This window comes from Hyperolius riggenbachi, chromosome 12 (assembly GCF_040937935.1).
Source record: "Hyperolius riggenbachi isolate aHypRig1 chromosome 12, aHypRig1.pri, whole genome shotgun sequence".
Classification (NCBI taxonomy): domain Eukaryota; kingdom Metazoa; phylum Chordata; class Amphibia; order Anura; family Hyperoliidae; genus Hyperolius; species Hyperolius riggenbachi.
The window spans coordinates 6,011,457-6,037,842 of record NC_090657.1 but is presented as its reverse complement, the minus strand read 5'-3'; the positions used below and the strand labels follow the sequence as shown (position 1 = coordinate 6,037,842).

The 26,386-nt window shown below is 42.8% G+C and overlaps 2 protein-coding genes across 4 annotated transcripts in view; one reads left to right on the top strand and one right to left on the bottom strand.

Moving 5' to 3' along the window:
• Positions 1-10,709, top strand: part of ITGB4 (integrin subunit beta 4) — a 147,141-nt gene extending 136,432 nt beyond the window's left edge. For all 3 annotated transcript variants that reach the window (XM_068263278.1, XM_068263276.1, XM_068263277.1), the window contains 7 exons: positions 1,129-1,245; positions 1,429-1,578; positions 4,075-4,263; positions 6,117-6,272; positions 6,358-6,522; positions 8,619-8,735; positions 9,652-10,709. In XM_068263278.1, coding sequence (XP_068119379.1) covers positions 1,129-1,245; positions 1,429-1,578; positions 4,075-4,263; positions 6,117-6,272; positions 6,358-6,522; positions 8,619-8,735; positions 9,652-9,803 — 1,046 coding nt within the window. In that variant the 3' untranslated portion in view covers positions 9,804-10,709. The remainder of the gene's footprint in view (positions 1-1,128; positions 1,246-1,428; positions 1,579-4,074; positions 4,264-6,116; positions 6,273-6,357; positions 6,523-8,618; positions 8,736-9,651) is intronic.
• Positions 10,710-12,315: 1,606 nt separating this feature from the next.
• Positions 12,316-26,386, bottom strand: part of GALK1 (galactokinase 1) — a 33,076-nt gene continuing 19,005 nt past the window's right edge. Inside the window, exons 4-8 of the mRNA XM_068264254.1 lie at positions 25,944-26,079; positions 22,226-22,407; positions 21,987-22,137; positions 18,324-18,486; positions 12,316-12,440 (exon numbers count right to left, since the gene is read on the bottom strand). Coding sequence (XP_068120355.1) covers positions 12,369-12,440; positions 18,324-18,486; positions 21,987-22,137; positions 22,226-22,407; positions 25,944-26,079 — 704 coding nt within the window. The 3' untranslated portion in view covers positions 12,316-12,368. The remainder of the gene's footprint in view (positions 12,441-18,323; positions 18,487-21,986; positions 22,138-22,225; positions 22,408-25,943; positions 26,080-26,386) is intronic.

Here is a 26,386-nt window from a genome sequence, read left to right as displayed (position 1 = left end):
TGCATTGCTGAACACATTTCTGTGGACAGTGGAGGTTCTGCTATCAGAGGCATAGCTACGGGGGCATCTGTCCCTGGGTGCAGCATCAGGAAGGGGGGGGGGAGGAGTCGGCACCATCCCCTGAGTCTGTAGAAAGTGGTCGACAGGCTTCCTCTCAACCAATACGGAGATGGTTCAGGAGGTGGCCAGGAAACAGCAAGAGTCCCCAGCGTCCTTGTGGTCCGGCTATTGCTGCCAACCAAATCACCCTTTTTGTTTACTTCTTTGTGCAGCGCCCGGCTGAAACTCCCAGTGACCAAATCAGACGTGCAGTGCTGGCGCTGAAACGATCGGCGCTGCGCTAAAACCAGCTGCCTCTAGCTAATATCTAAAATTGGCCCTAGACTAAGTGGCCCCAAAAATGGACAGTTAGTGATGTACTCTGTAAAGCACTGTGGAAGATGTTGGGGCTATATAAATACTAAATACTGGTAATTAAAAAATTAATAACCAACATAAGTGCTTCTCTATGGCACTGAGACGAACAGCTCACTGCACAGTTACTCGGTGAGGATGAGGTTGAGAAATGCTTCTTGCATTGAGATTTTCTCCTACAGGCCATGTGTGGGTGTTCTGTACTCCATTTAACCCCTCCCCTTCCTTTTCTGACTTGTCAAGGTGGACAGATATACCTCACTTCCTGTCATGACAGGAAGTGAGGAAACTCTCCCAGACTGCTGCACCAATAGCAGTACAAATCCTGAAGAGATTTGAATGTATCCACTATCCAGAACTATAATGCGTGCTTTAGCTGGAGTTAGGCTTTAATAAAGACACATTTACTAAGATGAGATGAAGAGCTCCGATTTTCTAGGGATCAGAATGAGCAAAGTGCTGTTGTACTCTGTGCGTCGCCGGTTAGTTCAGCGCACGCCTCATGGGAGGTGTATGTGGACTTCCTGGCGTGAAATGCAAACTTTTAAGCCCCATCTACACCATACAATTCGAATCCCGATCGGACATGTTGGATTGAATCGGATCAATGAATCGAATCGAATTGAATCGAATTCGGACAAAGAATCGTATGGTGTAGATGAGGCTTTTGAATGCAGATCTGGAAACTGTTCATCACCTTTACACTCTATCCAGGGGCATCAGGACACAGCAGACTGGTACCTCCACCACTTATGATGGGCACTGGAAGAGGCCGCACTCATTCAGAAGATGTACGCGACGCTCTTAGCAGCTTAGATGTGGCCATACAGGGTAAGAATTCTAATCTATCAGTATCATTATTGCATTCCTATGCAATCGTTATCGTTATGTATCGTTATTGCATTGTACATACGGACTGTGTAAACAGCGTTGTCATATCAGGTACATCAAGTAGGTGGACTGTAGATGTTTATTCTGATATCCTGTATGGACAATGTTCTTGTATCCCACCAGAGTCCCGCCTTTCACCTGGTGTCCCAGATACACCCACCCGCTTGGTGTTCTCAGCTCTGGGCCCGACATCATTGAAGGTCAGCTGGCAGGAGCCGCAGTGCGAGCGACAAGTCCTCGGGTACAAAGTGCAATATCAGCTGCTCAATGGAGGTATGCCATGAAGTCTACCATAATTCCAGCGTGAAAGACCTGTATAATGCTATAAACATGATATTTATTTATTTATTTATTGTATTTATAAAGCGCCAACATATTACGCAGCGCTAGATAGAGCAGAGACGTCTGTACACACAGATAGGCACCTAATAAAGCAAGTTAGAACTCTTTACTGAAGAAAAACCTGCAGAGATACATCATATACCGCCATCAGGCAATGCTTAGAACAAAGAGGAACACAGAATGAGTAGAGGAATTCCCAATACCATCATTGCCTCACTTTACAGACAGTGACATCTTGTGGTCGCTTTACTAAACTGCAGTTTAATTAATAATGCTGTTACTTCCAACAATAAATTGATTTTATGATCAGAAAAAATCTCAGGAACTAATTTATAATGATAGTCCATTGCATTTACATAGTATAAACATACAAATACAATTCCATGGTACAAGCAAGGATAAAACACAGTCATACAATTTACATGATAGGTGCATAAATTACCTACTCCGGCCGGCGCAAGTCCCCGCTGTCTTCTTCTCCGCTCCGGCTCCGCTCCGGCTACTGAACTTCCTGTCCAGGGGAAGTTTAAACTTCCTGCCTGGAGCCCGAAGCGGAAAAGAAGACCAGGGGACTCGCTCCGGCCGGAGCAGGTAATGTATACCCGCTGTATTGTGTCGGTCATCAGGCATTCGAACGCCACTAACGACACACTCCCGACCCGCCGGCGACCGAGAACAATCTTCCGCACGGATGGGTTGACGGGAATCGATGGGAACGATCGATTTCGTCAATCGTTCTGTCAGCGGTGTGCACGGCGATTTCACAGCCGTTTCGATCACTGTGATCGAAACGGCTGTATATCGGCGGGAAAATCGTTAGGTGTATGGGCCCCTTAAAGCAGCTTTTCTCAACCTTATCTGAAGCTGTCTGTCACTGTTTCTTTGATGTGTATATATAGTTCTCCAGAAATCAGCAACCAATTTGGATCGGAGAGCTCAGAGCAGCTCTTTTGCATAGATACCAACTGAAGTCTTTTAACTCTTCTTGTACTGGAAACAATATGAGACTCATATCTGTGCTGCTAATGTTCTATTTCTTAGCTGTACTACACATACAAGTCATTATCACATAAGTTTATTTTCATTTCAGATTCCCTTTAAGCCCCCACTCCATGTTTCTTCCTTACAGTGTTTCCTATTATAGTAGTGTATGTTAGTGTTCCCTGTTATAGACCAGCACACTTATAGTGCTTCCCTATAACAGCACCCCTTGTTATGGTGCTTCTAGTTATATTGTCTCCCTATTCTTTTTATTAATGTGTTCATTATTATACTGACAGTGACCCCCAATTTAGAGCTTCTTAATACAGTACCCCCCTGATTATAGTATGCTGAATTATACTCTGCCACCCAGCCAGCCCCACCACATTCAGGGCGAGCATACAAGTGAAGAGAGCACAGAAGAGTGAAGATGTACATTTAAAACTTTCTCAGTCTGCCACTGTCACCGGAGCGGAAAATGTCAGGGAACTCCTCTAAAGACCTCAAAGAACCCGGGGGGGATTGGGGGTCAAGAGAACCCAGGTCGAGAAAGCCTGGTCTAAAGTAACGGGCCGGAACCCACTAGAGCAATTTTCTGAGCGTTTAGGGAGAGATTTAAAACGCCAGTGATTTTCCTAAACGCTCGGCTAATAACGGATGGGCCAAATTCCACTGGAGCCATTGCAATTACCAAAATCGCAAATGCAGGACATGCAGCATGTTTCGCGTTACTGTACAATGTAAAGTATATAACCGCTGGCGTGATCGATCGTCAAACCTACACAGAGCGATTTTGCTAGCGTTTTGAAATGACTGCACACTGTAAAAGAAATTACTTTCATTGAAAGACCAATCAGAATTAAAAACACTAATCGCTACACAATCGCTGGCAAAATGATTACACTTTTTGTAAAATCGCTACCGAAATCGCCAGAAAACGCTCATGAAATCGCTTACAAAATGCTCATGCAAAACACTAGCGATAGCGATTAGCGATAGTGATTTGTAGTGGGTTCCAGCCCTAATACAGGGAATTTGCTAGCTATATCCAAGCTGTAAGTGGTCCCTTGACTAGTAGAAGTGAACGAGTCTAAGGCAGGTAGTTGGATAACATGTCCTATATGTGTTTACCTGAAGAGGCGACTTTTAAGGTTGCATTTGAAGATCTGTGAAGAGGGTGTCAAAGGAAATGTTACTGCAGAAAACAAAAGCTCACAAGATGTCCTGAATATGGGTTTGGTAAGAGGTGTCAAAGTGGACAGAAGGAAAAATGAAAAATTAATTTTCATAGCAGTGATTACAATTTGGAAGGTATCGAGGGTTTGGTGCAGCAGATTTTGGAGGGAACATGCAGGAAGTCACTTTATAGGTTAGGGGTAGAAGCTTGGAGCCACAAGCTAACCATTTGTTACCAAGGTTCATGAGCATAAGCACTCTCTCTTACAGGAGAGTTCCGGTCCATTGACATCCCGAATCCCAGAGAAAACTCAGTGGTGGTAGAAGATTTGCTCCCGAACCATTCCTACTTGTTCCGGGTGAAGGCTCAGAGTGACGAGGGCTGGGGACCTGAGCGGGAAGGTGTCATCACTATTGAGTCACAGGTCGACCCCCAAAGTCCTCTCAGCCCCGTACCAGGTAACTGTCACTTGAAATGTTTTTTTCTGTTATGTGTTTATATATCTATTCCTGAACTGAAATGTGACATGCTGAGATACACATAGGTACATATAGCACCAAGTCTACCAAAAATCTGCCTGTGTTCACTTTTTATGTATTTTCTTTCTGGTTAATAAACCAGTGCTTAACTCTACAAATAAGACAGTCAAATAGTCTACTAACAGTAAAATAGGCAGCTCTCCTGAAAAATAAACAAAAGCAAAAAACTTGTCTTGCTGAGCAAGCAATCCTGATAACAGGGGAGTGCAAAAAAGCTCAACAGCTAATTATTTTTGTTGGGCTCTGAATGAACCAGATTTGCCACACCAACATGGCTGATGTAAATATTTCATAGTTACAATTTATCTGAATGAATTGAAAAAAATCGATATGAGGCACTAGGAAAGTTCTATATAACATTGCTACTACACATAAAATTATTAAATTGAATAAATCTCTTGGATTTATTAACAGTTCAACTTTGATTTAGAAGTCAATTTTTTAGCTTTGCAGTATATTCTGCATTTTAAAGATTAATGATAAACATTATTTCATCTTGATTACTTTGTCTTATGAGCATATAAAATAGGATCTTTCTACAGTGTTTGTAACAAACAATGCCGTCATTTGCTTCCGTGTAGCTTTGACCCTGTAAAGGCAATTACCATCTCGCGTTGTTCTTACCAGATTTCAGCAACTTTATAATGACCACAGTACAAAACAAATCAAAAGTATCCAGCGCCTATTTTTATTCAATTCAATGGAAATAAGGGTAACTTTACACATGAAAGGGGTCCGTTTTCAACAAGAGGCAAATCAACAGATTATGTTTACTATAGGATCCAATTATGCGTGTTCTTTGTTTCCACTGCGGTAATAAAGACATTCTATGATATATGCTACAATATGATAGAAGGACATTCTATGATATATGCTACAATATGATATAAGGACATTCTATGATATATGCTACAATATGATAGAAGGACATTCTATGATATATGCTACAATATGATATAAGGACATTCTATGATATATGCTACAATATGATATAAGGACATTCTATGATATATGATATAAGGACATTCTATAATATATGCTACAATATGATATAAGGACATTCTATAATATATGCTACAATATGATATAAAGACATTCTATGATATATGCTACAATATGATATAAGGACATTCTATAATATATGCTACAATATGATATAAGGACATTCTATAATATATGCTACAATATGATATAAGAACATTCTATGATATATGCTACAATATGATATAAGGACATTCTATCATATGTCTGCTATAATGGACCCCGGTGCACGTGGATGGACCGAGGCGATCGTACATTGGATGCAGCGGTTTTACTGAACATTAAAGTGTACCCGAGATGGGCTACATACAAACCCGGGGCTTCCTCCAGCCCCCTCCAGGTTGATCGCTCCCTTGCACTGTCTGGATCCTCTGCAATTTGCCCCAGAAAGTTTTCCGGTTGAGGCCGTTCGCTTCCCTGTTGCACTCCTGTGGCCAGGAGCGCGATGGGGGCACGTGTGTGGCTGGACTGCCCCTGTGCCAAATGGCCCCAACTGGAAGACTCTCTGAGGGGGAATTGTGGAGGATCCACAGGAGGAAGGCTGCTTTTAGGGTCTAAAAGCTTGTGAAAAAATGTCAGCGCTTTTACACCCTAAAATCCAAAAATAATCATCTGGCTAGGGAGGTTAAAACAATGCTTAGTGTAGGATCAGCATAACATGCTGGGAATACAAAATGTGATCATAAAACTAACTATTTTTCTTCTGCAACAATTCCACCCGTTACCTGCAGGATCACCCTTCACTCTGAGCACTCCCAGTGCCCCTGGACCTCTTGTCTTCACCGCTCTGACCCCAGACTCACTGCAGCTGAGCTGGGTCAGGCCAAGAAAACCTAACGGCACCATCCTGGGATACATGATTACCTGTGAGATGCTGCATGGTGGAGGTTAGTATCTGCATAACATAGCATTGGAGGTTAATGAGGTGTTGTATGTCTCAAGGTCTAAGTACTCTGCCCGTATTGATCCTAGGAGAGCCACGGAATATATACGTGGAAGGTGATTTACCTGAGACGACACTGACAGTCCCTTTCCTGAGCGAAAACCTTCCCTACAAGTTCAAAGTGCAAGCCAAAACCACTCAGGGCTTCGGGCCTGAGAGAGAAGGCATCATCACTATAGAGTCCCAGGATGGAGGTGAGTGAGGAAACAGGCCATGTGCTCTCATAACACAACATCCTATGTATCCTTATGTCAGGTACACTACTGAAGAAATGCAGGACATTTCATTGGATTGGTAACTGAAGAATAATTGTTATGCATGTTTTCTTGCTTTGTTTTATTTTTTAAGGATTCTTTTTCAAAAGTTCTCTTTTGCAAATGTTTTTCATGTTCTCCAAACGAGGTGTCCACCTAATTCTCCGGAAAGTGAACTGATGTATTCAAACAAATGGTTTACTACCTCTTGGAAGTGTTCTTCAAAAGCAGATTTCAGTTTCTTCAGCCTAAAAAAAAAATACTGTCATGTCATTAAGTTACATTAGTTATGTTTATTAAAATAGATAGGTAATATGATCTCTTACCCACCCTGTTTTATAAGAACAGTCAAATGTTTGTGATTTCCTGAGGGCAGCCATCTTTTTGGTGGAAAGGAGGGGACAGGGAGCATGATACACAGTTCCAACTGTCCTGTGTCCTGATGACCCCTCCCAGTTGCTAGGCAACGAGAACTACAACATCAGAAATCCCATCATGCTTTGCACAGTATCAGGGGGGAAATGCCCGAGCAGTTTTCTTTGATAGGGCGGAGCTTAGCTTCTGTGCAGCCAACGAATGAGGCTTGGATAAGAAAATTAAAGTTCTGATGCTGTGAAATTGGATAAGAAAATTAAAGTTCTGATGCTGTGAAACTGTTAGAGAAACACCAGGCCTTTCCAGTGCTGCTGAGTAGATTTTTAGTCTGGAGGTTCACTTTAACCCTCTGGGCCATACAATTACATCGCCCAGGAGGGGGCGCAGCACTTTTTAAAAAAATTTTATTTTTTAAATCATGGAGCGAGCCCTGGGCTTGCTACATGATAGGCGCTGCGCAGCGGCATCCCCCCACCCACTCTGATCGCCTTCGGCGATCAGAGTAATCAGGAAATCCCGTTCAGAACGGGATTTCCTGCTGGGCTTCCCCGGTCGCCATGGCGACGGGGCGGGATGACGTCACCGACGTCATGACGTCAAAGGGAGTCCCGATCCATCCCTCAGCGCTGCCTGGAACTGATTGGCCAGGCTGCGCAAGGGGTCGAGGGGGGGGGGGGGCTGCGCGGCACGGCGGGTAGCGGCAGATCGGCGGCGAGCTGAAATTATTGCCCAGGAGGTTAAAGGGACCCTGTGGTGAGAGAAATATGGAGGCTGCCAAATGTATTTCCTTTTAATGTCTGAATCACACATTTAATGGCTAATACGGCTAGACTTTAATCACAGCATCTGATGTTTCGGGTCTGTGGCTGAAATATTAAGAGACACGGGATCAGCAGGTCAGCCAGGAAATAAGTGTTATTTTAAAAAGAAAATAAATGTCAGCCTTCAATTCCCTGTCACTACTGTGTCCCTTTCAATAAAAAAAAATGGCTGTGGATGAAGACAGTTTACATTATTAATTACATATAGTATTTATATTACTGTCCTTTTACTTTCGGCTGTTATGAAAAAGGAACAAAATACCCAACTAGCAGTGAAACAAATATACACCTGCCATCTAGTGGTAACAAGTGGCATATTTGTTTAAAACGTAAACATTTAGGTGAAACTAGAAACATTAGAATATCACACAAAAGTCTATTTATTTCAGAAATTCAACTTATAAGGTAAAACGAATGTATGAAATAGGAGCCTTTTGCAGGTGATTTGGATGAATTAGCTGATGAGAGTCGGACACTTTGAGCCGAGAATATTGGACATTCTCACAATATTCTAATAGGCTGAGATTGTGATTTTGTGGTTCCCATAAGCTGTAATCATAATCATCCAAATTATAACCAACAAAGGCTTGAAATATCTTGCTTTGCATGTAAATTCATATATTCATTTCACGTATTAAGTTAAAATACTGAAATAAATGGACTTTAGAGCGATATTCCGATTTTTCAGGTTTCACACGTAGATAAGAATGCTGATTTCAGACCCTCCTATTCCCTCCCCGAATAGAGTGCCTTCCTTATACACCTTCTACATGTTTGCACAAGTGTTGGGCTTCGTCGGGTTGCAGCACTCCTGATACATTCTGTGTTTGTCTCTGGCAGGAAATTTCTCTCAGTTTGGAACGCAGCAAATAACACGGCGTGAAGTCTTCAATCTCCCGGCAGAATACACACAAACCAATCTTACTCATTCCACTATGTCAGAACCTTTCTTCAAAGGTAAGATCTCAGGAGAAGTGTGGATGAGCCTGTGTGTGTTCTATACCAAGTGCATTTTACAGATTGTATGCGTAGCAAGCAGGGGCGGATCCAGGATTTTTCTCTATTGAGGGCGCTAGGCAGGTGCTGGATTCATTGGCTGGGTAGCTACTGACCTGCAGCAAAAAAATGGGTGTGTCCATGCAAAAAAATTAAAATAAAAAAAGACCACATTTATTAAAAAAAAAATATTCATTAAAAGAAAAAAACAAACAAACACGGGGGGAGTGATGAGACCCCACCAAGAGAGAGCTCTGTTTGTGGGGAGAAAGGGGGGGGGGGGGGGGGGAATCACTTGTGTGCCGAGTTGTGAGGCCCTGCAGCTGGGCTTAAAGCTGCAGTGACCTATTTGCAGAAAAATTGCCTGGTCTTTAGGGGGGTTTAACACTGCGGTCCTCAGGTGGTTAACGCCGCCGGGACTTGTGCAGGAGCAGGGTGAGCAGTTTATCAGCTTTACCCTGTGCCCAAATCGCCTGTCTGCCATTTAATAGGTACACTCCCCCTTGTAGTATAGGTGGGATGAGATGCTTCCCCCTCCCCAGCAGCACCCCCAGTCACTCACCTCCAGTGCCGAAGCTTCCTCTCTCCCTCAGTCACCACTGTGTATCTGTCTCTGCAGGGAGAGCCCTTCGGGACCCCTCTGGCCCAAGGGCACCCAATGCGGACACTACCTCAGCAACCCCTATTGCTACGCCCCTGATTGGGAACCAAGAAAGATGACTGCACGGCTCAGCGATTACCTTCTGTACACAGCTTTAGCCATTGACATGAAACTATTCCCTGCATAAATCAGTTACCATTGATAAATGTACCTCCCAGAGCTCAGTACCAGATCTGATCCATAGCATTTCTTGTATGCTTATATTTCCATTTGCAGATGGCATGTCGGTCACCACACACCGCATGGAAAGCTCTGGCACTATGACACAACAGGTCACCAAAGAGTACGTCACGCGGACAGTGACGTCAGGCGCCACATCAGGCGGATCGCTCAGCAGACAGGTGGAGCGCCAGTTCTATGAAGCCTAAGAAACATGCACGGATATTTTCATTGGACGATAGGTCATGCTTGGATGCTAATTGTGTATGGAACTTCACTAGGACAGCCTCTTTACATTGTGGGAGTTGCTTTGGTGCATCTATGTGTAATCCTGTATAGAACATGGTGAAAGCAAACTAAATAACAGAGGGACGGGCAAAAATAAAGGGTGATAGCTGTATTCTGACGCAGGTGCTAGCCAAGGTACCAAAGAGGTGAAAACCTGAATGTCTTTATTCCTTGCATTAAGGTGCACAGTCTGCTTTTAAATGCAATGTTTAAACCATTAGGGCCCTTTTCCACTGGCAGTAGATAGGCAGTGAAAAACCTCCCAAACTCTCACAACTTCTAACTGCTGCCTGGCAACTGCTCACTGCTGCTTGGTAACTACCTGCTGAGCACACAGTCCTACTGCCCGTGGAAATGGGCCCTTACTTTGAGGGAGAGGAACTCTGCTCAAAATACAATCCCAGAATCCTTCATTCCACTGTATGTTTGAACCAAACTTTTATTTAAAGATTTTTTTTTTTTAGAATGTGTAAATATTTTTTTTATTACAAAGTATGAGGCAGAAAGGGAACAGACAAGTACATGTGAGCTTTATGTTATAGCGGTCACTTGCTAAAGATGCTGCAAAGGGGTGATGTGTAGTGCGGTGCTCAGGGCAGGGTACAGGGGTTTAGTTGTGTATAGGAAAGCTGAGGCTTTGGAAAAATAAGCAATTTTCTAAATTCAAAAATCTGGGTTGGCAAGAAGATTTAAAGAAGAGAAAAAGATCTAACAAAAACTTTCACTGTAAACAAGAGTGGTAAGCTACAAGGGATGAAGATGAACTGGGAGGCCCAAGGCAAGATGGCAGTTTTTACCCACTGCTGAGGATCACCTGGTTTGTTTTTTTAAAATAAGATTTGGTGGGGCCACCAACTGCAGATGATCCAGCTCTGGTGGTAAGTGCTGATTACCCAGCAACATCTGGCTTATAAATGGCTGCAGGATTGAGCACTTGCTACTCTTGTTTGTACTAACAAAAACTTTACCCTAGTATCTAAAAGTTTTCAGTGTTTTAGTATAGGATATTAGTAGTTCTGTTCTTGCGTCTGTCACAGTGGCTACAAAGATACAAATGGTTGGTTCATAAATCAGCCAATCGGATAGCTGCCATGTGTGCTCATCTTTCATGAACGGGAGGTAAAAATAAACTATGCTTTGTCTCTAGGACACCAGCGAAGGTCATTGTAATGCAAAGAATTCAGAGAAAACTTTGCGCAAATATTAGTAGCTTGGAATGCGACCAAATGCAACAGCTTCCCTTATGCGTTTTTAAAGAGAACCTGTAACAAAAAAAAGTTCCCCTGGGCAGAACTCACCTTGGTAGGGGGAAGCCTGAGGGTCCTAATGAGGCTTCCCCTGCAGGCAGTCCAGCGCTGGCTCCCCCAAAGTCTCCGGCAATCCTCCCTCGACAAGCCCGATAAGCGCTGATATATTTACCTTCCCTGGCTCCAGTGGGGGCGCTGTTGCGGCTCTCAGCACAGAGATAGGCAGAAATAGCTGATCTCTGTCGGGTCCGCTCTACTGCGCAGGCGCAGGAGACTTACACCTGCACAGTAGAGCGGCCTGACAGCGATCGGCTATTTCCGCCTATCTCCGAGCGGAGAGCTGATACTGCGCCTGCGCTGGAGTCGGGAAGGTAAATATTTACATCCCCGCTGTTCCGGGAGCTTTACCTCCGCCGCCGTGAGACACAAGAGGACGGGGGAAGCCTCAATGGGATCCGGAGGCTTCCCCCACCCAAGGTGAGTACCCCCCAGGGGAGGTTTTTCTCGTTACAGGTTTTCTTTAAAGGATACCACAACCGGAAAAAAATATAGCTGCAGTGTGTTGGAGGTTTTAAGTACATACCTGTGGTCCTCCTGCCCCCCTCCGTCTGCCGCAATTCGTGTTATATTCATGCCAGCGTCCCAGCGACTTTCTTGACCTATGAACCGGACATACCGCGCCCGTATGTCCTCCCCTGTTCACTTCTGGCCGGCGCATAGCGATTGGCTCAGAAACACGCTGACTCCTCCGTCTAGTCTGGGCTGCGTGCGCTCAATTACACCAAGCATAACGGGGTCTGGGGGGGGCGGGGGGGAGGCACAGCAATCGGAATGCACACGCAGCTAGCAAAGTGCTAGCTGCGCTGCGTGTTGCAAAAAAAAAAAAAAAAAAAAAAAAGTGAGCAAATCGGCTCAGCAGGGCCTGAGAAATCCTCCTGCATGGCATAGCCCCGAGCTCAGCTCGGGCTTACCGCCAGGAAGGTTAAGGTACATTTTAAGCTCAGTAACTTGCTTTTTTACCAGTCATTACAATGAAAAATAACTGCTGATTGCTAGCAGAGGGTTTCTCACTTTGCTGTATGAAATCCTATAAATGGTCTCCACATTTCAGTAATAAAATCTTGGTTAGAGAAAATTTGAGTCAAATATCGACAGAAATACTAAAACTCCATAAAAAACAGAACACTTATAAAAATAGAATTGCTTTATTTCACAGCAGGAAGTGTGTGGTGACCACCACTAATGGGACAAGACACCAGATCCAGGAGAAGGTTTGGTGATGTAGAATGTTGGCGTTCCTCTGAATTTCTCCTGAGGGAGGAAATGAAAAAATAATTAGCTACTATATACTGTAATATTCCTCCCACAACAACTCAAAGGATCATTGAACGTGTCATTCGATCCCCAACTCACCAGCTATGAAGGACCCCTGTGACATTTGCACAGACAGACCCTTTTGATATCCTTGCAAGGATTTCATACTGTCTGGTGTGCCACTCCAAAATATGAGTTCTTAGCCATAGGGGTAAATGGAGGGCGACTGTGCAATGTGTCTACTAATAGAATACCAGATTTGTCCCACAATGAATGACTACCCCTAAACAGATCTGTAAATACATAAAAAACTGGAAGTAGCTTCTGCAATCCTTTTATAGTAGTGGTGTTGCAGACTTCTCAGATGTGACTGTTTCTCTAAAAGACAATTGAAATATGAGCACTGCTACTGTTGTAAACTTAAAAAAAAAAAAAAGTTGAACAAAATCTGTAGCTACAAATAGAGGTGATAAACTTAGAACTTCCTCTCTGCTCTTTAGCCAAAGCATGATAACATTTATGGGGAAAAAAATCTATTAAAATGTATGGAAATCCTAACCAGCACCCCTGGAGTTAAACTTATTTTTACTTTTGCAGAGGGCACTGAAAGGGTTAGGTTTCAGGGTTTACTATATGAGCACTGTCAAGGCAGAGATCCGGCAGTCTATTTACAGCTGCTGGCAACACCGTTTAATCTGGTTAAACAAACACAAAACACAGAGAAGTGAATTTATTAAGCGACTATCTGTGGAATACAAACTTTTCATTGTGTGCTGTGCAAGAGTTCGGTCTGCTTTAAGAATTAAACTACTTCTAGTTCTGGGTGTAGAATGAGAAGGGCACTAGGTGTGTTTGCTTTGGCAAGCACTGATTGAGAATTTATAATTCATACACTGCTGCCTCATCAGTTTCTGAGAGACTTCCCCTGTATTTTTTTTAATGAAAATCTGTATCAGAAAAAGTGCCCCTGGGGGGTACAAACCTGGGGGGGGGGGGGGGAGAAGCCTCCGGATCCTATCGAGGCTTCTCCCATTCTCCTCCGTCCAATGGCGGTCTTGCTGGGCCCCTCCGAACGGCGAGCATGTAAATATTTACCTTGCCGGCTCCAGTGCAGTGGCAGCTCATGATCAGGCAGAAATAGTCGATCCCAGTCGGGTCAGCTCTACTGCGCAGGAGCAAGCCACCTTTGCAGTAGAGCAGACTGGATTGGGATCGACTATTTCCGCCTTAGCCCATCGGGGAGCCACTACTGAGCCTCCGCTGGAAAAGGTAAATATTGCAGGGGCTACTGTGCCTGCGCTACAGCCTGACAAATTGTCGGCTGTGGCTTTCGGAGGGGCCCAGCGAGACCACCGTGCGACGGAGGAGGATAGGATCCAGAGGCTTTCCCCTCCTGAGGTAAGTACCCCCAGGGGCACTTTTTTTTTGTTATAAAGTATCTTTTCTTGCAGCAAACACTAAAAACAAGAAATTGGACAGGGAGAAGGGTAGATGGCAGGAGCAACTTTGCTGCATGGTTCATTATTTGCCTCAGATTTCCTACTCTCCTCCTCTCCCATCACTGAAAGCTCAATAATATCAGATTTTCTTGGGACTTATTGAAAACAGGTAATTTAAACCACATTTGCCTTTTAGTAATACAGAAAGTTATAATGCATTTCAATGAATGGTCACTGTATTTGGGAGAACATTTCAGGAACATTTGTATGTGTTGAGTGTATATTTTTATGTAAGAGACAGTTGTCTGAAAATAAATGCTTTCTGCTTTGTTTATGTACAGTTCTTATTTTTAAAAAGTCTCACTTTTTTATTCTTTCAATATTTTACATATTTAAAGGTTTTTAAATGTATCCCATTGCAACAGGAAATCGGCAATTCCACAACGATCCTGCCAGTTAAATAAAATAATTAATTACTTTATGACAGGTTCACACTTGCTTTCTAAACCTGGGTGCGTCTTATATATTACGGCAGAAAATAGGGTATTTAGCTGCTAGGGGAGTGTCATTGTCGTGGCAGAATGCAATCACTCTTCTCCAGCTCTACTGACCCTCTGCATGATAATAGCCTCCGCCTGGTTACTGGGACACTCCATCTAGGTTAGTACCGTGTTTCCCCCGAAAATAAGACAGTGTCTTATATTAATTTTTGTTCTAAAAGATGTGCTAGGGCTTATTTTCAGGGGATGTCTTATTTTTGGGCAAACACTGGTAGTTTTCCTATACAAAAATGTACATACTGCATGCCATGCTGAAACATGTGCAAAATACACAGAGCTTGTGGTTTGCAGATATTGGCTCTAACTTCCAAGAAATTGATTCTGATGATCAAGTGGGTAAGAGTCTATTTCTTGCAGGCAGAGAACTCTGTCAGGCTCCCCAGAGCTATGATAGGATAAGCTGTGTGTCCTGGGAAGAGGTGAGGTGCTGCTGATGCTTATCAGGACAGATCAGGAGGGCTGGCTACTACAAAAACACAAATTGCCTGACACATGTACAGGACTGTGTATATTGTACTTATACTGCTGCTCTCCTGTTTCCAGGCTCTGTATTCAGCGTGACTTGCTAGTGTCATGTGGGCTGCTTGCTAGGGGCTTACATTCGGGGGATGTCTTATATTTCAAGCATTCTTGAAATTCCTACTAGGCCTTATTCTCAGGGGATGTCTTACTTTAGGGGAAACACTGGTATTAACCCTTAGGCTGCCGCAGACATCTATCAGTGTTCTGTGTTCTCACATCCATACACCACAGAAATATAAAGGCATTTTAGTATACTGCCGCCTACAAGGGACGTCTATAGGCCATTTTGTTTCCCAAAACTCCTTAGCCATGGACGTCTAGAAAGGCGTTAAAGGGGTTCTGTGGGGGGGGGGGGGTGTTGAAGATAAAAACAGAGACTCACCTGGGGCTTCTATCAGCCCCCTGTAGCAGTAATGTCCCACGCCGTCCTCCTCCGATCCGCCGTTCTCCACCACTGGTACCAGGCCATTATTCATCTAACAAGATGAATAATTTGCGCTCCCACTTATGTCATTGGAAGCTTCCTGCGCAGTACGAAGTTTTCTTGTACTGTGCCTGCACAGTAAGCTTCCGATGCTGCGAGCAGGAGCGCGACCACGCAGCCGCATGGCATGCCGCACTAGACTGGGGCCGGCGGTGGAGAACGGTGGATCAGAAGAGGACGACGTGGGACATTACTGCTACAGGGGGCTGATAGAAGCCCCAGGCAAGTGTCTGTTTTTATCTTAAACACCCCCCAAGAGAACCCCTTTAAAGAGAGAGTCTGAAGCGAGAATAGATCTCGCTTCAGACCTCATATATAGCAGGGGCACGGGTGCCCCTGCTAAACCGCCGCTATCCCGCGGCTTAACGGGGGTCCCTGTCCCCCCAAATCCCCTTCGTAATGCGGGGGAGCGCTTCCGCATTGGGGCAGGGCTAACCGCAGCAGCCCTGCCCCACGCGCGTCTGTCAGACGCGTATCTCCGCCTCTCCCCCGCCCCTCTCAGTCTTCCTTCACTGAGAGGGGTGGGGGAGAGGCGGCGATGCGCGTCTGATAGACGCGCTGCGAGGCAGGGCTGCAGCCGTTAGCCCTTGCCTCCAGGAAGCAAAGTCCACGACCAACTTTGCGACCAACTTTTGCAGGGGGTGGGTTGGGGGTGAACGTGCCCCTGCTATATATGAGAGCTGAAGCGAGATTTAGTCTTGCTTCAGTGTCTCTTTAAGTACAAATATCTGTCTCAGCGCCAACTTTCTACTTTACTTGAAATATTCAAATAATTTGAATATAATGCAGAATTATGCAAAAATTATCGCAACTATATGCTGCTTAAAAATTAGCCAATCAAATGCTTTCACTGCAAAATTTGATTAGTCCATTTTACAATACCTTTTTATAATAATTAGAAAAAATCTGTATAATTAGCATAATTCTCAATCATCTTACAATTTATTTGCAGCTAAATGACATCACTACTGACTAATGTTAGACTTTTAGTACATGTAGATTTGGGCAAGACATTGGGCCATACGCATTTCCCTTTTTCTCCTGAGTTTTCTCCTTGGAAATAATTTTTCCTCTGGAATTTACATTAATTTTTAGCACTTTGCAATGGAAAAAGTATACAAAAAGTAGGTGAAAAAGTTCTGTCAAAGTTATGAGTATTTGTTTTGTTTACTGGTGGACTAAAAGGGCATTTTATTTACAAGTTGTGAAAATATCACCCAGGAGAAATCTCAGGTGAAAAATTGAATTGCATGCTTTGTACAGCGCCACGGAATATGTTGGCGCTTTATAAATCAATCAATAAATAATAATAAATAATTGCATATGGCCCATTTACTTAACACAATTCAAACGTAGGTGGCACTGGAGTGCAGCTTTAAAAAAAAAAATTAAATCATTTAAAAAAAAAATTATATTAATATACTCGTTTGACATGCATATTTAAAAAGTTCAGACCCTTAGGTAACTTTTTTTATTTTAATTGTAATTTTTTTTTTTTTTTTTTTATTAAAAAATGTTTTGGGTAATTTTTGGGTGGGAGGTAAACAGCTAATTTTAAATGTAAAAAAAATGTATTTATTTAATTTAAAAAAAAAAATAAAAAAATTGGATGTGAGTGTAGTTTTACTATTTGGCCACAGTCAAAGTCCTGGAATCGTACGATCACGCTTCCCGGAAGCATTAGGACGACGGGAAACTTTTTGTAACTCTCTGGGCTAACGGCCGGCGGCGGGTAAGCTCGCGGCCCGTGAGAGTGCGCGCAACCTATCTGGACGAGGATGTTTGTCCAGATAGGCTTAAGTGGTTAAAAAGAAATAAAAAAAAGGTCTAGTCAATCAAGCTTTGTTGGGCATATTGATCCAACTTAACTGGATCGATCTGGAAGTATAACTGACAGATTCATACCTTTGTATCGCATTTACTAACTGATATAAAAGTTTGATCAACTGTTGAACAGATTTCTGCTGGAAAGGGTGCAAAGTAAGGGCCTGTTCAGACTGTCAGCGTATGAAGAATGCGTATAAAATCAAAGAAAAATCAAAGAAACGCAAGTTCAAAAATGCATGCGTTTTTCTTGCGTTCTAATGCGTTTTCGATTGCGTTTTGCACACACACACGTGACCCAGGAGGAAAAAAAAGAATTATGGGAACCGCAGAGGGAAACGTACGCTAAAAACGCAATAGTACGCGTTTTTGATATGCGTCCATAGACTTTCATTGCGTCCGTTTCTATGCGTGACGCACAGAACTGCATGCAGCAATGCGGATAAGAAACGTATGCGTCTTATACGCATACATGTGAAGTAGCCCATTCAAAAGCATTAGGAGCTGTTTCTATGCATTTTTGGTACCCGGACACGTTCCCTGAAAACGGCTAGGAACGCGCATAGTCTGAACAGGCCCTCTGGCCTCTTTCATAGTGGGACGGTGCGTTTGATGTGACGTTAAAGTCGCACAACGTGCCCCTAACGCAACGCATGTAGGTTATGAAATTGGAAGTTATTTTGCACTGCATGTCTCTTGGTGCGCCGTTTTCGATGCGTTACATTTAAAAAAAAAAGAAAAACATTACTAAGCATGTGCAACACACATAACGTAGCAAATGTATTGCTAAACGCACAGCATGCAGCACTTTCTAAATATTGCTACACATTACACACAACGCAACATGTGCACTGTGAATGTCACACAGACTTTGTATTGCTGTGCGTCTGCGTTATACATTTTTATAACATGCGACTTCAACGTCCCACTGTGAAAGAGGCCTAATACATCCAGCAAACAGATGACAACAGGGAAATATCAATTCTTCAGAAGACAAGAGGAAAGATCAGTTTCCTACCATATAGCTAATAGTGTATGGCCAATAACTCACCTGAATTTGTTGTTTGGTTTTGTCTGCAACCGAAGTCTCCAGCAAGGTCACCGTACAGCCTCCAAACCCACCACCTGTCATTCTGCTACCGTATACACCAGGAACCTCCATTGCTATAGCAACTAGTTCATCCAGTTCTGGACAGCTAACCTCGTAATCATCCCTGCAGAGAAAGGGGAGAAAACATCACAAATGGTCGTTCCTTCTTTCACCCCCAGAAGACGAGAGTGATGACGTAGGTTTTACAGCAGCCCTCAGCCAGACACATGAGGATTCACAACATGTACCTGTTCATTCATTCATTCCGCCCACTATGTAAAAATGCATATACTTTACAATTTAAGCGGCTCAGCTTGCCTAATGGTGTGAGCCTAGCTCTACCGTATTTATACCTCACCTGTTGCCAGCTATCGGTTGTCAAACAGGTCTTGCAATGGCTCTAAGTACAGTAGTTCCTTACTTTCTAAGGTCAGACAGACAGGATACATTTCTTTTAAAAATAATCAGCTACAAAACGCTTTCAAAATCACAAACATAAGAAAAAAAAAAGACTGTTGCAGCACAAAAGCAACTGATAAACGTTAAAAGGGAACTCTAACAATAACACAACAGCAAAGTCCCCATTATCTGGAACTCGGCAAACCGGAAGTCTGTAGTAACTGGCATGCCTGAGGGAATAACCGGGACTGTTTTTTGGGGGTTTTGAGGTGATTAAAATACTAGCCAGCAGCGTCTCCTAGCCTTCCTGTCTCTCCTAGCAGCTTTACGGCATCCATGCTCGACTCCTGGTGTCACGTGACATGACGTGGGTCAGGTGATGCGCCGGGAGCCATGCACGGAGGACCTCAGAGAACTGCGATGAGCGACAGGAAGTTAAGAAGATAGCAATGGTCACTCAATGAGTATTTTATTTAGCATGGGGGAGATCGGGGATGTTTACAGCCCATTAAAGAGTTACTCTATCCAGCACTTTGCTTCTGCACAGGGTTTACATTTACTTATTGATCTGTATCCGGGTCGTACACATGGCACAACCAACAATTCAGGTAATCGATTGTTCCAACTGAGCTCCTGATCTGCAATTCCAGACAATGATGCCAAAACAACATACAGTACATATGTGATGGAACTTATATTTGATATCCTGTTTCCAAGCAAGTTTCTGTCCCGTTGTGTAAGTATATCATTGACAAACGTACACCGCAGGAGATGTGCGATCATTTAGAACATGTCTGATCACTTAACAACCGATCGAATGCTTGGTTATCCGAGGTTATCAATCAGCCTGCAGAAGAATTCACTCTTGATTTGCAGCTGGATTATCTAAATAGATCATTTGCTGCACTAAGTAACTATACTGCACTAAAGGCAGCCATACATGTAGCAATGATGGGCAGATACAACCAAGAGGCAAATCTCTCTCTGATTGACAAACACAGAACATTTATATTGCGCTTTTCTCCTGGCGGACTCAAAGCACCAGAGCTGCAGCCACTAGGGGGCGCTCTATAGGCAGTAGCAGTGTTGGGCCAGAGCTGCAGCCACTAGGGGATGCTCTATAGGCAGTAGCAGTGTTAGGCCAGTGCTGCAGCCACTAGGGGGTGCTCTATAGGCAGTAGCAGTGTTAGGCCAGAGCTGCAGCCACTAGGGGGTGCTCTATAGGCAGTAGCAGTGTTAGGCCAGAGCTGCAGCCCCTAGGGGGCGCTCTATAGGCAGTAGCAGTGTTAGGGAGACTTGCCTAAAGTCTCCTACTGAATAGGTGCTGGCTTACTGAACAGCCGAGATTCAAACCCTGGTCTCCTGTGTCAGAGGCAGAGCCCTTAACCATTACACTATCCAGCCGCTACTACCTGATCACAGAGAGATCTGTCGGTTACCCATACACTGCAGGCCGATTCCTGATCAATGTCATGGTGGTGAAATTGATCCGGTATCAGCCTTGTGATGCTGCTGTCCTCCTGATGTGCAATGTGCCACACCCCCTGTGCCCAGTCCGCTATACATTACCTGTCCGTGGCCACTGCTTGTCCTCTGCAGTCCTTCGTCCATACACGCCCCCGTTACTCCGGCAACCACATGGGGCATGTGTAAGGACAAAGGACAGCACCTGGAGCCATCGGAAGACAAGTGACGGCCACGGACATGTAATGTATAGAGTGCACTGGGCACCAGGGGGGGTACACTGAGCATTAGGGGGACAGCCTCGGGGGTTTAGTTGCATATGTCCCGATATCGCGTATGTGGACAGTACAATACATATATAAGTAGAACAAGTATTTCTCTACTTAGATATGCGTTTTTCCCCTGGGATAGTATGGCTGTGCCTGCGGAATATAACTTAGCATTTCTTCTTTGCTCTAAAAAATTAATTTACAGCACATTATATACTACCACCATTTCTTTTTTACTAGAACAGCATTCAATTAGTTAAACACAGGACTTGAACGTTCAGTGCAGAGAAAGCTGGACTCATCCGAAGTGGAGATAATGGCCTCGATTCATCAACACTTAGCAAATTTGTTAACAACAGTTTGGTAAAATACCGAATTTGTTAACTTCATTTCAGGATTCATCAAAGTTATCTACAGCTGTTAGCGAACATTCGGTAACGATTCGCTAAAACTGAATAAAGTGCAATTCATGAAAAAGAAAGTGGGCGTGGTTTAGCGTTACATTTAGGATTAGTTATCTCCTTCACTGCTCTGTCGTTATTCCTGTCAGATCATTGCTGACAGAGAAGATGGAGCCATTTGAAGTGGTTATGTATTAGCTGAGAGTGATTCAAAGGCGCAGAAGGGCAAGAATAAGGTCTGCAACCATATAAATTTGTAAGAGAATAGATTTATTTGCTATAACACGACATCTGCATTTCTCTTGAATCATCTTGTAAGAGAACACAGGCAGTGTCAGGGTTAACTAATTTGCTAGCTGCACTATAATTTTTTAGAAAAGGCTCCGATCAAATTGTGGGATTGTCCCAACCACTTCCAGAATCCTGGTCCAGGTGTTAAGCCCTATTCAGAATGTTGCTACGTAGTGCTCAAAGGACTGCCTTTTACCCACAATTCCATGGGAATCTTATGGCCTTGTGTTAAAGTACCACTGTAAAATGGAAATATCGACACGTTACCGAATTGTTATCGAATTCACACCGAATGAGGAAAAACCTTGATGAATACAACTAGAAATCGCTAAACTTCGAATTCGGTAATTTAACAAACTGGAAAAAGTTATCTCAAAGAGAATGATGAATCGAGGCCATAGTTATCTTGTGTTTACTTAATTGTATCAAGTGAGGAATGTGACACATTCTGACTGTGCAGAAGCTCCTGGACACAGACAGACACAAAGCATTTCTGCCTTCAACACAACATAAATAAACCAGTTATGGATAAAATGCAAAGTCAGTTCTCAGAGCAAAAAAACTGTACTTTTGGGAACTTGTAATTTCTAAATGAATAATAATACTTATGCACAAATGCAAATATGATAACCGTATGGCATATAAAAAGTAGGAAAACATGTTTTTATTGAATATTATGTCAGGGTTTTACACCGCTTTACCATTTCTGCACTTGTGTATGGGGTTTAGTTTCTCTTTCCACTATTTGAATTTGAATCTATGAATCTCTCAGCCATGAACGATTGTCCTGTAAGTCGTACCTCAGACTGTTGTGACTGTCCACCATTAATTTACCAAACACATGGTAATCTCCCCTCTCCAGCGCTCGCGCTGCTTTGGCGGTGCGCTCGATCTCTGTGATCACGTGACGCGCTCGTCTGTAGCAGACTTCGCTGAGATTCCCTTTTTTGGCTGTTGAATTAGAATGGGTAGACGTGCTGACATTGGATTTAGCTGTAATTTTAGCAGTTATGTTGCGCTATCTTCACAGAAAGCTCACCTTTCAGCTCTTCCATGCTGGCGTCCCGCAGGGTCTCCTTCCCAAGCGCCTTGGCAGTCTCCTCACACTGTCTCCTGCGCGTTGGGTACTCACTGCCGGTTAGCTCATGCCGCACATTGGAATTGGTAATAAGCACAGACAGCTTAGGGTCTGTCAAGGGAAACTGTGTTGCCTCCAAAGACCTGCAAATGTACCAACAGACAATACTGAGGAATAATGCCTATGGGGTGCCCACAATACTTACAGATATAAGCGTTTCCAGTCTTTGCATTTCCTTTTTTAAAAAGTGTACCTGAGGCGACGTGTGACATGATGAGATAAAATATGTGTATGTACTGTGCAAAACAGAGACTCTAACAACATTTTCAGCCTTATTTCTTCTATCCTATAAGTTCTTATACCTGTTATAATGTGGTCTGGATTACTGCAGCCTTTCCTAGTTGCACTGTCTCTGTAATATATCTAATATTTTCTTTGTCAAGCTTTGTCGACCCAGAGAGGAATGCGCTGCCTCTGCTGTGATAGGGAGAAGTTATGCATGCCCCCTCCAGGCTCTGTGTGTGTGCACTTTGTTTATTAGTCACAGACGGCTCTCTGCTCTCAATTTTAGCTTGTCTGAGGGGGAAGGGAGCTGCCCATGCTGAGAAACTGTGAAAGTCTCTGACTGGAGTGCAGATAATTCCCTATGTAATAAAAACCGGTAGTATACTGTAACATGAGATATATATATATATATGTATATATATGTATATATATATATATATATATATATAGATATAGATATAGATAGAGAGAGAGAGAGAGAGAGAGATATATATATATATATATATATATATATATACATACATATATATACACATATATACATACATATATATACATATATACACAAATTCCTTTCTGGTTAGCGGCCATGTTTTTTGTTTGTAAACACTGCCTAAAACTGGCAATTAAAAGACAGGATCGCAGCAGGGAGTGGCAGAAACGGCAGAGAGGGATCCATGAGATCACAGTGACTCGATTGGTATGTTTTTTATTGTACAAATCGGACAGTCCTGATCCTCTTTAAAGAAACTCTAACTTCTGTCTTGTCAGCACCTTGTCGGGAATATAGTAATGATCACTGATAAGCAAATTACAGCCATAAAAGTTTCCCTGGCAGAATACAACTGTTGCCCCTTTTTAAACTCTGGGACACTTAATAGGCTGCCATTGATTAGAAACAGTAAAACATTCAACCTACTTTGTAAATGTTTAATTATAAAATAAAATCATGAGATACTTGAAGTCATTTTTAGGAGTGGAAGGATAAATATAATAGTTTATCTCATCAGTTTATTTTCACCTCACGTTCACTTTAAGTATCAATACACTTTTATTGAACAGTTGTGCTATAAATATAACAAAGCAAATGATTTGCAATATTAAAATCAACAATAATACGTGATAAAAACTAGTAAGATAGAAAGGAGTAAACCAAATACAACAAAACAAATGACCTGATCAGTTCAGGGTGGCCCCCATTCTTACCCAAGATGCAGATATGGAACTGCCAATAGCAAGGCGTTTTCTAATAATGTGCTTACAACAGTTTATGGTACAGGTAGCTCATCTATTAGAGATTTGGATGACTACGGAACAGAAACGGTTCATTACTATTCATGGCAGTTCACTCAGGGGTGGGTATTTTCACTCACATACATCAAGTCAGTTTCCAACAGACCCATTAAAAAGCAGAATTAATTCCAGCATTACTTTGCTGTAATAGATTATTTACATCACATTATCAGTGACGGTCACACATTTCTTATCAGTGAGGGTCACACTGTAGTCACTCCCTGTCTGAGTCAGGACAGAGTCAGCCACTTACATACCTGATATTTAACTCTTTCAGGCAGAGAAAGAAAAAAAGAGGAGCACAGCCTAGTTATTTGTGTGCTAGGCACTGTACATACACTTGTCTATCGCCTCATGTCACTTCAGGTATCCTTTAACTACTATTCCCCCTTCTGGCCAACAGGTGAACTAACGTTTTTCAGCTGCCAGTTATTGCTCACATCCAAATAAGGCCTCTTGCACATTACATGTGATTCCAATTTTTTTATACGTCCGATTTTGGATTCCGATTAAAAAAAAAAAAAAAAAAAAAACAACTTAGCAGCTTGCAGTACTTTTTTTTTTTTTTAATCGAAATTCAAAAATCGGATCAGATAAAAAAAAAAAAAAAAAATCTGAATCGCATGTAGTGTGCAAGAGGCCTTACGCTGTTTTTAAAGTAATTTGGGCTCTGTCTTTAGACAGCGGCCAATTTAACCCATTCGCGTTCCGTCGTTTTCACTTGAGCAATTTTCACCTCCCATTCATTAGCCTATAACTTTATCACTACTTATCACAATGAACTGATCTATATCTTATTTTTTCCGCCACCAATTAGGCTTTCTTTGGGGGGTACATTTTGCTAAGAGCCACTTTACTGTAAATGCATTTTAACAGGAAGAATGAGAAAAAAAAAAAAAAAGAAAAAGAAAAAAAAAAAAACAGAAAAAATTCATTATTTCTCAGTTTTCAGCCATTATAGTTTTAAAATAATACATGCCTCCATAATTAAAACTCACGTATTGTATTTGCCCATTTGTCCCGGTTATTACACCGTGAAAATTATGTCCCTATCACAATGTATGGCAACAATATTTTATTTGGAAATAAAGGTGCATTTTTTTCCCTTTTGCATCAATCACTATTAACAAGTTTAAAATAAAAAAAATATATAGAAATATTTCATCTTTACAATGATATTTAAAAAGTATAGACCCTTAGGTAAACATTTACATTTTTTTTTTATTGTAATTTTTTTTTTTTTTATATTAAACATTTTATTTGGGTAGTTTTGGGAGGGTGGGATGTAAACAATAGTTGTATAATGTAAATGTGTGTTAAGTTTTATTTTTTTTACTTTTAGTTGTAGTTTTACTTTTTGGCCACAAGATGGCGGCCATGAGTTTGTTTACATGACGTCACTCTAAGCGTAACATACCCTTAGAGACACGCATGGGGGACGCTACAGCCAGAAAAAGCGAAGCTTCCGAGAGAAGCTGTCGCTTTTTCAGCAGGGGAGAGGAATCAGTGATTGGGCACCATGGCCCGATTCATTGATTCCTGGGCTAACGATCCGCGGGGCGGGAGCACGCATTCGGCCGCAGGAGCGTGCATGGTTCCTGGACGTAGTTTCTACGTCCAGGAACTAAAATAGGTTAATGTCCGAGTGCCGCAATTCACATTATGGCCTATGATGGCGCATGGAGCGCCCAAAATGTCGCTGTGCCGTTTTGCATTGTGTCAACCCTCAAATTCTTCCACCAGTCTGGTTATGCCCCTCTGCTCCACTAGCACATCAATGTATTTTAGAAATCATGTTACATGGGACTGGAAAAGCTGCTGTTTGTATAAGCCGTGGCATTCCCACAGCTAGACAAAGCGGCGCAGGATAATGTGAAACCACGGCCATAGCGGTGACCATACAGTAATTTGGGTGCCCAAATTACTATAAAAACAGCGTAATTCGGCTGCCAGCCATTGCTTTAGATACTACAATATACATCTGCTTGTGAAATTTCACTCTCAGAAAAAAAACAAAAAACAATTCCTCCCGATTGACAAATATGGAAGGTTCTGTTCTCTCTCTCTATGTATTTCAGCGTTTCCTGTCCCATTGACTGACCTGCAATCGATGAGCAGAGCGTTTCCCTCCTTCCCCATGACGGATATAAACTGGTCCATGATCCCGCAGGGCACGCCAGGAAACGTATGCTCCGCCTTCTGGCATGCCAGGGCTTTCTGAACGTCATCACCGTCATCTGAGGGTGGAGACAAAATGCACACCTGAAGTGGACATTATCGCAGAAATGTCAAACCTAATACATTATGCCACAATAGACAAATATATGCGCGCTGCGGGTTACAACCAGGACTAAGGCCTCTTTCATAGTGGGACGGTGCGTTTGATGCGACGTTAAAGTCGCACAAGGTGCCCCTAACGCAACGCATGCAGGTTATGAAATTGGACGTTATTTTGCACTGCGTTATGTATCTCTTGGTGCGCCGTTTTCGTTGCATACTGATGGAATGAATACGGCGCATGCGTCACATTAAAAAAAAAAAACC